The sequence below is a fragment of the Pectinophora gossypiella genome, chromosome 27 (genome assembly GCF_024362695.1).
Source record: "Pectinophora gossypiella chromosome 27, ilPecGoss1.1, whole genome shotgun sequence".
Classification (NCBI taxonomy): domain Eukaryota; kingdom Metazoa; phylum Arthropoda; class Insecta; order Lepidoptera; family Gelechiidae; genus Pectinophora; species Pectinophora gossypiella.
Window position 1 is genome coordinate 5,317,396 of NC_065430.1, and position 13,250 is coordinate 5,330,645.

General features: G+C 40.7%; 2 protein-coding genes across 5 annotated transcripts in view; one reads left to right on the plus strand and one right to left on the minus strand.

Annotated features, from left to right (window-relative positions):
- The window catches only part of LOC126378820 (exportin-7-A), a 52,659-nt gene extending 50,745 nt beyond the window's left edge, over positions 1 to 1,914 (plus strand). The window contains exon 25 of the mRNA XM_050027239.1: positions 513 to 1,914. Coding sequence (XP_049883196.1) covers positions 513 to 612 — 100 coding nt within the window. The 3' untranslated portion in view covers positions 613 to 1,914. The remainder of the gene's footprint in view (positions 1 to 512) is intronic.
- Positions 1 to 13,250, minus strand: part of LOC126378861 (ATP synthase subunit beta, mitochondrial-like) — a 108,119-nt gene that overhangs the window by 69,344 nt on the left and 25,525 nt on the right. The window lies entirely within an intron of this gene.

A 13,250-nucleotide genomic window follows, 5' to 3' on the forward strand; every position in this document is an offset into this window, starting at 1 on the left:
TTCTAGAAAGTTCTAGAGGGATTTGTAATAATAGCTGCAAGACAAGCAAGCGCAACTGGCTTATTTCGCGGGACTGAAGAACCGTGACAGGTGAGTTGTGGAACATTCCAGAACATTCTAGAATGTTCTAGAAGCATTTGCAAGCAAGCCCAGCTGGCCCAGTGGTTCAGCGGGTTGATGCAAGGCATCGAGCCCAATCTGCTCGCCAAGAATCGTGACAGGTGAGTTGTGGAACATTCCAGAACATTCTAGACAACATTGCTCATTGACCGAATTGAAGATGTCCTTAGAAAAGGTTCAGTACGATCTACTCTGAACCGGCGTGGGTGTATGAAACGATTGATAAATGTGAAGGAAGCAAGAGAAGTGTGTCAGGATCGAAGCGAATGGAATTTCATCTCTGCTTTCCCCCGGTGGGGAATAGGCGTGAGTTTATGCGTGTATTATCGTTAGTATTAGTTTTATACCAAGGCAGAAGGTGTACAATAATAATTCGTATATTTTTTTCACAGATTCACACAAAATCTCTCGATGTTTCGACGAGACATCAATGACTTACTCAAGGGTACAGCTGTCAACACGAGTTCCTCCGTCAACGACATGATGACGTAACTATAGGTGGTCGCGAGCTGTGTTGTAGGGTGTACTGCGGGTTTCATACGATATTTAAATTACGTCTTATAGTGAAAATATTGTGAGCACCTCTGAAAAATTACGTTCTAATGTGAGTTCTCAGCGGTGAAGGAAAACATCGTGAGGAAACCCACATTCCCGAGAAATGCTTTTTCGGAGGTATGTGAGCTAACCTGTATTGGGCTGGTTTCTTCGCGGGTTGGAATGTCAGACAGGCAGTCGCTTCTGTAAAAAACTGGACATGTCAAATCATCAGGTTAGGTAAGCGGACTCTGTGAAAAACGGGATAATTCTGAGGAGTTGACTTTCAGATTAATCGATTAATATTATGTTTCTGGGTTTATTTTTTTTTTTGAGCATATGTCCTTTTCCCCAAATGTTGTATGTAACTCGCAGTGTTGCCATTTTATGAATTTTATGTCATAGGAATATTTCAAGTTGTGTATATTAAATGTTTTTGGATATCACAACTCGTAGGAGTTAAAACTTGGAGGCGATAAGGGAGTTCCAAGTGAAGTTCCCAAAAAAAATAATAGATGGCGTTCCTTTAACGTGATAATCGGGGTCGTGTATAGGTTCAAGATAAATTATGAAATTCTGATTACTAAATAAACACAGAACTAAAGGTGACAAAAAAAGATTTATTTTTTCTATTTAACTTATTCATGAATTTTATTAAAGAAAAATGTAATAATAAGGGTGAATATCAAAATGTGTCAAGTTTGGTGGCGAACTGTCATATAATTTTTTCGTGAAAAATTGGGGAAATTGGGAATTGAAAAATTCCTTTTTCTTGATCTTTTTCATGTCGGAACCCAATTTTTCACGAAAAAATAATATAAAATTTCGCCACCAAACTTGAAATTTTGAGATTCACCCATAAGTCCGACATTTTGTCACGTTCTATGATGTCACAGTGAGCATTTTCATACAAATTCAATTGTGATTTCGTGTTTTGACGTTTAGAAAAAAGTAACTGATTTGACTAGTTGGAAACTACCCTATAGTGAAATTGGCGCGCGGCGCGGTTGCCGTTTTGAGGTTACTTTAGTGATATTCTTCAACAAAACCACAATTAAAATTAATCAAATTAATTCCGGGTAATCTGCACCACAATTTTATACCACGATTGAAACTATGTAACGAAGTGTAAAACTGTATGAGATAGGCAATACATTATCAATTAATTATCCTAATTTGTTTGTATGAAACTTGACATTGGTTGTATGAGATGTAAATAGTTACTTTAAATATAATAAAATTGTGATTTGTACAAAGTTATTTTTGAGTTTTTCTTTATTTTAAGATGAGTTTTAAGGTAAATATAAAATGAGTTTGAATATACATCAGTTATTCTCAAGTTCCATAGAAACATCACGCGAATGGATGGAACAGCAAAAAATAATACTGCATACAAAAATGCCTTATATCAAAATCTTATTCTAACTCGTAAGTGTGAGTGAGGCAATCCACGAGCTTTTCTACTTTTCTCCTTAGTGTATGATCATTTAAGAGAGGTGAGGTTGGCACCCGAAAAACTACATTTGTACACAAAAAATAAATTATAGTTTCCCTACTGACCAAGAGATGGCGCTACATTTCAAGGTAAAGCTTCCCTACAAGTAAAAGTTTACTTTGCTATTCGACGCTAGATGGCGTTACTATGTTTCCAAAAAGATTCAAACAAATAAAATCTCTTTGCATTAATTTTAGACGCTGGCAGAAAATCATGCAGGTAAGAAGAAATAAATACTTTTCGAAACAAAATGAAGGTTGGGCAGTCAAAACTATCATTTTTATTTTCGCTGGTTAACATGTAATCAAATTTCTGTAAAAAAAATGTTAAAGAACACTTTTACAAACCTTAAGAAAGTGTGCACGGTCACACTCCTGCCGAGAATATGGCGTGGTCATATTATCAAATGTGGCCCAGGAAAATTTCATAAACGTAAGTGTTTGTGCCTTATGTTTTGTATAAAGCTGTGCGTCCACTTGATCAGAATCGGAGCGGACGAGTCGGTATTTCTTAGAACGGTATTCACTAGATCCAATCCGCGCTACACCCCGGACACTTCATGCAAAACACCTCGTTTTACACAGACACTACATATTGACGTTATCGTACACGCGCATCTGTGTGTGTGACGTCTGGCGCGCATACGATTGAAGACTAAAGACTGAGGGGGGTGAGGTAAACTTAGCTCAGCCGCTGGTGGGGAGCGGAGAGTTTCCGTTCTAAACGAAGTATTATTCCTTAATCTAAGTCCGCGCTGAAGGCTCTCACATTGCTCTAACAATAGTAGTTTTCCGATTATGATCTAGTCAACACACAGCTTTATCTGACGTAGTATTTTATACTTTAATATGAGTTAGTAATTTATCTTAAGTACAGTTTTCACTAACACAGTTGGCTCGACCATTAGACGGCGACACGGCTCACCTATCACGTTGGTCTAACAGATAGCTCGATGAGGTGTGGGCCGTGTAAGTTAGTTCATCTTGCGATGGACGTACCTCTGGCTACCCCATTGAAATATGTACCGATTACCATCTGTTGCATACATACATACATGGTATACATAAACTCACGCATATTTCCCACCGACACGTTTCATACACGCACGGTTCGTGTTTGTTCGTACAGCGGTTCAGAGTAGATCGTACTGAACCTTTCTTCTAGGTCCTTCTAGGTCTTCCTCTGCCAGCCCTACTACCAACTACTTCGCTTTATATACTGCCTTCATAATCCTATTATCCTTCATCCGCTCTGTTGCATATTTTACTTATTTTTTAAATTTAATTATGAGGAAGCCCCCCCCCCCCCCCCCCCCGGCAATTTAAGACTAAAATAAGACCCAGAAGGGGTGAGGTTAGGTTCATCAGCGCCCGATACGAATTGGAGAGTTACCGTTCTGTACGTAGTATACATTCTTCGTGTTATTCTTCATTCTACGGTTTTTAGAAAATAAAATTACTTCTTTTTATGGGACTTTAACAGCTGGCGAGAAGTGGGTGTGTATACTGCACGGTCACGAGTATTGGGGGGTTAAATGGCCACATCGAAGCAATTCATCTAAGAAAGCAATATTGCCTAATATTGCTTGCAATAATAAAGTAATAGACTGTGTACAGTAGGTACCACATAACACAACTCTACTGCACAAAAGTATCTTAGGTCTAGCTCCTAAGATCTTCAATAAATTGCCTGAACATATGACATGTTTAGATCTGGAAAATTTTAAGAACGAGTTACATGCACTATTGACAAATAAAGCCTATTATAACATCCATGAATACCTAACGGATAATAATCTTATATAATATACATGTATCTTTAGCTTTAAATTGACATTAAGTATTAATTATTTAAATAATAAGCCACTATTTGTATGCCTACTAACAGGCTGAATACAGAGATTATAATAACTTTATGTAACACCTTCTGTATACCTGTATTCACAAATAAAGATTTTGATTTGATTTGCTTTTTGACTTTTATATGCGCAAATGTCAAATTGCATTGCTGTCTTAGATGAATTGCTTCGATGTGGCCATTTTAACCCCCCTGATACGTATACACTTCGAAACCATGTCACATTAACTTTTTTGACAAATTAAACCGTAAGTCTGTCAAATAGTAATAAGACTTGACACCCTATAAACAAACAGACACACATTCTCTAAGCAGATTTTCTAAAGCTTCCTTACCGTGATATTAATACGTACGGTCACGAGTACTAATATGTATACACTTCGAAACCATGTCACATTAACTTTTTCGTCAAATTAAAAGATTGAACACCTCTGCCTTCGAAGAAGGCGTGATGTTTAAGTTGTCATTTTTTATGTCAAGTTATTGTTTGTTGTTTTACACGGACAAGAAAAATAGCGAAAAAAGCGTTCCTCTATGTTTCTGCGTTTGCGTTTCTCTGCAGAAAGGGTTCTTTACATAAAAAAATCGTAGCGTTAAATTGAAAACGACTTATGTCTTTTTTCGCTATTTTTCAGTACCAAGCGTGCTCGCGTCCACGGGGAGTAACTCGAGCAATACTGATGATAAGGAGCGTGACAAGTGCAAACGGATCATAGACTACACGTTTGGCGCGGGGGAGTACCCAGTAAGCGACATCAGGGACTTCGTAACCCTTGACTCGGAGCTATCGCAAATCGGCGCACCACAGATGCACGACAAACCTAATCCGAACACCGCCTCTAAAAAACCCACAAGTGAAAGTGTTCTTCACACGGACGATAAACCCCGCAACACAGATGAAGCGCCCGAGATATTACAAACAACAACGGAGAAACTGCAACAGATACTCACAGTGAAAATGGCGAAGCAACAGCAAAGAGCCGTAGCATACGCGGCAGAAAAAGACGACACGAAGCTAAATAAGGAAAGAGAGAAAGAGACGCCAGTCAAAGTAGAGAAACAACATGCTAAATGCTCAGATGATTGGAACAAGAAGCCGAGGCGGAGAAGAAGATCAAAACTGGCTTGCAGTAGCAAATACGCTGGACGCCAAGGAGTCATCAATATCGTCAAAGTTTCCAAAGCGAAACACGCTAACGAAGGAGAAAAGAAAACAGATGAGATGCTACTTAAAGATATTGAGCAGTATGGTGTAACAGAAATACCGAAGGCATCGCTAAAGAATGCCTATTTAGAAATGCACGTAGAGAAGCTCCGAAACTCACATAATGAAAAGAAATGTGATATTTTTGCCAATAGTATTGAGCCGAGCCAACCGCCGAGTATCCCAGATGTTCTTGATATAAAACAATCTCATACATTAGACACTGCCCAACTTGAACCAAAAACACAAGCGACATCTACCCCATTAGCACGAGCGGATTCAACAAAAAGCAAAGCGTACACCAGTGGCTCAAGCGCATTGACTTCACACATGAACGAATCCATCTTTCAAATGAAACGGAGAAGCGAATTCGGCGATGCACAAACCGTGTCGCACGGGAAGTCGCCAGCCACTACATCGTTCGTGCATATGGATTCGACGAAAATGCAGGCGGACAAAAAGAAAGACGCAGACGACATTGATTCTAAATTCAGTCCAAAGAAGTCCATAATAAAAACACCAGAACAATTGAACGATTTCCCTGCATATAACAGTGACTCTGGAACAAGACCTACACTCCGTGAACACCTTCTGAATGCTAATAAAAAGAACCTCGGCCCACCGTTGCCTTTGATTAAACCGTTGACGCCGAAGACACCACAGGTGTCCCCTTCTCAGGTACTAGAATCAGCTGGGAATAAGATGCAGTCTGAACGGTTACAAAAGAGCGATTATGATGGTAACTTTGCAAGCAAACAGGCGATGAAACAAGAGAGTACCATCATATTATCCCAACCCAGTGATTCTAAGTTGGACAAGAAGGTGTCCCAATCGTTACTACGATCAGACACGCCTGAAAAATCAGACAAATCACAAGAAGCCGTCGTTCACGTAAAGTCCGATATGAAAGGGGAGTCTCTAACAAAACGTACGCCCCGTGGACGAGAAAGTAGGACTGTTTTCGTAGATACAACACCCCGCTTCGCAGACAGTGAGAATTACGGCTATGACTACGGAGTATACAGCGAAAGACCAAGTAGAGAGGAAACTCTCTATTCACCAACTTATTCGAAACCTGTACCTGTACACCCTGTCGTCAGATCTGCAGCAAATACGGTTTCAGTACTAAACTCTTCAGGCGAAACACCAAGTAAAGGTGACACCAAAGCTCACGAGCCGCTTAAAACTGAAACCGTTTTAAACGAACGTCTATCGAAACCTAAATCTGAAGTAGAGAAAAAGAAGAAGGGGAAACTAGTTTCAGTTGACCACCTTCCCAGACCGCTTTCACCCATGGATTACCCTCCGAGGCCCAGAGTCCGATCGTACGTGAAGAAACATATTGCTTCCGAAAATAAAACGAATCGGCACATTAAGAGCATTGAAAAGCGTAATATTGAGCGGAAGCAACAACAGCAAGTTTCGGCAGTGAAACAAAAAACTGATTCCAAAGTTACGACGCCATCACAACGCAGCGATTATGTTTCAGATATGAACATGTCTCCGTCTGTAATGAGGTCGTCGCCACGAGATAATCGTTATAATCCTGAAAGATCAAACCCTTCACAAGATGGTGTTCTTCACATGGAAAACATGCAAGCACAAATATTTGCCACAAGCCAGCAAAACGAGGCTGCTTCCCACCAAAATAATCCTACTTTCCACCAAAATAATCCTACTTTCCACCAAAATAATCCTGTTTTCCACCAAAGTAACGCTGTTTTCCACCAAAATGATGGCACTTTCCAGCAAAATGATGCAGCGTTTGGTTACATGGAGTCTTATATGCAAGAACAAAGTCCAGTCCAAAAACAAGAGCGCCCACCCCCTAAAATGAAATTAGAAAGTGCACTCATTGACACAACACCTCAATTAAAAGAACCACAACCTACAGATAACAGAGACAGTGAGGAAACCAGCTACGACTATGACTACGGCAACAATTTCCCAAGTAACTTTGGTCAATCTGTTGATCCATACTATTCAACAAGTTATTTCAAACCAGTACACCCGTATCTCAGTTCTGCTGCTAATATGACTAACACACTACTGAAATCAGAAGGAGATCCTCAAGAGCCTGTAACAAGTGCGACCATGTTGAGTGAACACAAGCCACCACAAAAACCTGGGCAGTCAATTCCAAAATATATTTATGATATCTGTAATAAGGGACCTAAAGAGGCTGCCCTGAAACCCAGTAAAAAGTTACCCCTTGCGAGTGATATTATATCTGTGCAGAGAGCAGTGACCCCGGCGGACGACCCTACCAGCCCGCTAGTGCTCCACAGAGAACCGCCGAAACAACAGGTCGATCGTGAAGAATCTAAAGAAGCCTACATTCTTGATCCTAACGTAGACAATCGGTACCATATCCAGAATCCTGAATCCAGTTGGCCAAATTACTATCAACAGATGCAAATGCAGCAATACATGTACGCCGAAGAACAATATACCCAAAGAATGGCACAAAACTGGGCAAGGTATTATGAATCGTTACATCAATATCAAGCTCAGAAGGCAGAGGAGAATTTGGCAAATTACAATAAGCAGTCTGAACAAGTGTCTGATCCTTTGCATGTAGTAACGCAAGACGCAGCTAATATAGACACGCAAAAGGAAGAACAGATTGAAGGGACTGAAGATGAACAACACTATGTTCTAGGACCAGCTGTGAATTTAGTGAATTACAAGGAAAAGGTACAGCCGAAAGTGCCTGATTCTAATCCTTCCGAGACAGCAACAAAGAATTGGGCTAATGTAATCACACAAAAGAAAATAGAGATTGAAGAAGATGATGATGAACAACAAATTTCTAATCAGCACCATATTCAAGAACCGGTACAGAATGTTGTAAATAACAATCCAGATGTAGAGGAAGAGAAAGCACCGCAGAAATTAGGTGATGGCGAAGAAAATACGCAGCCACAACAATTGCCTAATTACAACCCTATCCAGAGCGTGACGCAAAATTGGGCTAATTACAATCTTCCTATGAACCAATGGCACTCGATGCCTCAACACTGTTGGAACAATGTTCATATAAATCCTCATCTGTCGTGGTACCAAATACCTCAGTGGCTGCAGGCCCAACATCAATGGGAAGAAACGAAGTGGACACAGCAGCCGCAGTCGCAATCTGAGGGTATACCAACAGCAACAGACTCGTCGGAGACAGCGAACCAAAAGAACCAACAACAGCCTCCTGACAATAAGGGCAAGGATGAGACGCCACCAGCGATGCCACCACACTTCCACACGACCAGCTCTCAGCAATTAGACATCAAGCCCTTGCCTGAGGGACACGAAACAATCCCTAAAGTTTTCGACGCGAAAACGTCTCAAACGAAACCTCTTAAGAAGATAACATATACTCCCCCATCCGAAACAATAAAGAAAACACACGAAAGACAAGGTAAAGCCGTTAAACCAACAGCAGATAATCCACCAGACGGTACGTTAAACATGCAGGACTCAAGGTCCATACAGGATTGCTACTTAGCACCTTCAGGCGAAAAGATACAAATTAACATACCGGCTTCCGTGGGACCTCTACCTGTTTTTGGGACCGAGCAGGACCTCCCATTGTCGGTGTTGTTGAAGACTATTCAACTTAAAAACAGATTGGAAAGCTACAGGGCTTTTATAGATTCTCTGCAGGCGGAATCGCTTGCAGAGATGTCCAAGTGCCCGCCGAGCCCGCCCCCTTGTCCACCGAAAGCACCGAAGTGTCCGAAGAAAATAGAATGTCCGCCACCTAAAAAAGTGAAGTGTCCTCCAGCTAAGAAAGCCAGCCCGTGCCCGCCCAAACCCCAGTGCCCGCCGCCTTGTCCACCGCCACCGAAATGTCCGCCAGCGCCAAAGAATCCTTGCGCAAAATGTATCGGCACTGATGATTTTTCATTGAGCCTTCGCGATATAATTCCACACAGATGTGATCTGCGGCCGCTGTCTGGAATATTCCTGACTATCAAAGACTACGAATTATCGAAGGGAACGCAGATCTCTGTGGATATGAGTAAGAGCCCCGAATTAAGGGAAGATGACATGGACGCTACAGAGAGTGTGACTTGTGCAAGCGATATGGAGGAAGAGCCAGACGCTGCGGCGGACTTGCGAAAGAGACTCCTAGTGTTTCCTAAAGGGGGACGTAACAAGCGAGTGTTCCCGACGAGCCACGAAACTCTCGATGTAGAAATGTAACATACAAGCGTGATAAGCAGCGAAAATAAAACAATTATCTATTTTTCAATTTATTTTTAATTATTTTTCTCCCCTTCGACTTTCGACGGAAAGCGATCAATGCGTATTCCTCTTCAAAGGAAGTAGTGAAAATTTCATTGCTAACATAATTTTCGAAGTCAAATCCTTCAGCTAGAAAAAACGAAAGTAAGATTGAATTAAGTAGGTTTAAGATAAGATGTGAACATTAAAGAATGCGTCCAATAAACTCTGGTTCTTGTAACCCCCTTGCTTTTATGTACATTTTCATTACTAGCCACACGGCTCACATTGATTTGAGTATTGGTTGGTGGAGCGACTCAAGTAAGTCCTCAATCCCAATGTCCCTGTTCTTGAAACGTCACCAAACCAAAAGTTTTAAAAATAACAATAGTGTTTTAGAGTCAAAAGTGAGCGAAGAGTTTGATTTGCCTTTGAATCTCGCAAACACATCGCTATTTCGAAATATTCCACCTTTCCCCTGTTCCTGTTTCCTCTATTATTGTCCCTACTGGTAGGGAAGAAGAAGAATTTTTCCACTTATCTAATCTATACTGATAAATTGATTCAGGAAATTGCTATTATCACTCCATTCTTTCCTATCAATAGGGATAGACCAATAGGCATATGGGGTACACGGGCCACCTTTTATCACAGAAATATACACAACTCATGAATCAAATACTACAACTTTCCTTCTAACACCTTACCACATAAAATACTTACCTAATTATACCAATGGTGTCTTGATGGATCTGGTACAGAATTTTAGGTTGATCTAAAACTTTGATTCAACGAAAAATAGCGAAAAAAACACGAGGATGTCATTTGTTGTAACTTCATAAACGAAGTAAATGCAGCGCTTTTCGCTATCGGCACTCTGTGAGCCATGTCCCTTGGTTATGCTCTCTCAATGCCATAACGTAACCCAAGGGATGTGCCTAACTAGGCAAATTCAGGTTACAAGTGCTATCAGACGAAATTCCTCGCGTATCTGTCTGTTCCATTTGTACCAGTCTATATTAAGTCACGGTAAACAAGCAAATGAAACGACTCATGTTTTTGTCGCTATTTTTCAGTATCGAACGTGCATGCGTTGGCGGGGAAAAGATCGAAATCGTCTGGCAAAAAGAATAATGACAAATGCCAACGTATTATAGACTACGTTTTTGATAAATCTACCGAATATCCCTTCAGTGACATCGAGGGCTTCTCGGGTCCGATCAACGCGAAGCTCTCGCACAGTGTGGCTTTACAAGACGAAAATCCAAGCCAAGTAGTTTATGAAGAGGTAGTCACTGATAAAGATAATGAAATCCTCGAACCGGGGTCAGAATTAGATGTTGCCAAAGTGGAGACGCTTGAAGAAGACCGAACTGCAGAGTTACTACAAATTACAACAGAGAAATTGGAAGAAAAACTTATAGAGCAGTTTAAAGACCGCTCAATATCAGAAGAGGATATAAAGAAAAATGTTTTAAATGACCATTCGGTATATGCAACCACCAACAAACAGGAAGTAGAGGAGCTCTCGCAGAAAATTGAAAAAATTAATGAGCCCTCGGTAGTAGAAGCAGCTAAACCTGCAGAAGATATGGAAGATGGCGTTTCTAAACTTTTGTCCGGTAGGGTTATGCAGCAGTCTTTACGGGGTCGACACTTGAAACCGCGGGTAGATAATTGGACACCTACTAATGTTACGTCAAACTTGTCGAGGCTCGTAAAGAATGATGTTGCGAAAGCAACTTCCAAAATACATGACGGTTCTCGAAAGGTTGACGTAGTGGAGGGACCTAAACCTGAAGTCAGACTTCAAGACGTTGAGGTATTAGGTGTCGTACAACCTGTGTCGTTAAAAGTATCGTCATCCTCACCGATTGTAGATATCAATACAATACATAATAATGAGAAAGAACAAGAGTTTTCGGCAGAAGAACTGAGTAAGGAATGTAAAAGTGAGACGGTAAAATTTGCTAAAACAGAGGAGATATTATATATAACGAATATTACAGATGATCCGAATGAATCGCCTCTATGGAGGAAACATAAAAGTCAATTAGAACCGTTTGATAAACAGTATGACCCCAAAGAAGCTGAAGCAGCAATAAAGTCGGAATTAGAAAAGTCTCATCAAGAAAATCTTTCCGATCCATTCACGCAATTTGTACCATGTGGCAATGCAATGAGGGAATTGTCTGAGCCGATGAAAAGTCGTCTTTGGTTCGCGGATCCTGATGTAACTGCTGGCGAGTTATCACGGCCCGGTTATACTAATGAAGACAAGAACGTAAAACCATCATTTTATAAGTCTCATAAACCGGATGCTGATGCCAACTTTAAATCGCATGGAGACCTAAGTTTTGTTGTCGAAAGAAGTTCACAAAGACATGCTCAATCTCGAGAAGCTGACGGTAGATTATTTCAAGACGTTGACGAATTTGGCGTCGTTCAACCACCACCGGTAAAACTATCGATAACTCCATCCATTTTAGACACGAATACAATTAAAATTAATAAACAAAGTGAAAAAGAAGAGTGGCCGGCAGTAGAATTAAGTAAGGAATGTAAAAATGTAAAGGACAATGTAGACAAAAGGGATGAAAATTTAGCTTATACCACAAAATACGAATCTCCGCTGTGGAGAAAACATATAAGTCAGTTGGAACCGTTTGAGACACAGTATGACCCTAGGGTATTAGCGGCAACAGTAAGCTTGGAATTAAAATCGTCAATGCTAAGAGGCCACGAGTACCTTCACGATCCATTTACTACACCGTTTGTACCTTGTGTTAATACAATAAGTGATATTAGTCCGCTGAAAACCTGTCCCCAGTCCACTGACCCTGAGGTCATTGACGAAACGGTAAACCCAGAAGGCAAAGAGGAAGAGCAGATTACGGGATCGTCATTTTATAAATCGCATGGACCAGACACCGATATCGACTTTAAATTGCATTATTCTCCTAAACCTTATCTAGTTGGAGTACATAGCTACATCGAAGCACATCCCAAAAGACATGCCAGTTCTCAAGAGGTAGACGCAGCAAAGATAACGGAAAGTAAATCTGATAAATTGCTCGAAGCGAATGACGAATTGGTTATCATTCAGCCTGAGTCAACCCCACCTATTGAAGAGAATAGAATTGAAATGCAGCAACAGAATGAGAAAGAACAAGTATTACCGGCAGATGAATTAAGTAATGACTTTAAAAATGTAACGGACAATTTTAGTAAACACGAAGACGTAGATTCGACGAAAAATTCAGATACTCCACTATGGAGGAAACGCAGGAGTCAATTGGAACCGTTTGACACACATTTTGACCCTAAGAAAGAAAGAGCAGCCATAACCTTGGAATCACAAAAGCCTCCAAAACTAAAACCCGGTCGCGGTTTAGACGATCCATTCAAGCCAACTATCAATCTGTCTGGACCGCTGCTAAGTGGTCTTCCGTTCCCTGATCCCAATGTAATAACTGAGGAGACTTCAATCTCCGAAAATATCAAAGACAACGCGAGTGTAGCATCATTTTATGATTCTCATGAACTCAAACCAGTTGAATTGGAGTCATATTATAAACGTTATCAGCCTGCAGTACCAAGTTCTGTCGAAAACGAACAAAGTCCTCCAGATTTAGTTCCACTGTCCCCGTATGTAGTTAATAAAAAACCACATCAAGAGCCACATAGATATCATAAACCCCAAACGAAGTGGACGCCGACGATGTGTCACCACATCATGCTGAACTATTATCAAGCTCAACAACAGTTTTATAATAATATGATGTGGCATCAAACTCGATATCCAACACCGAAATCGCA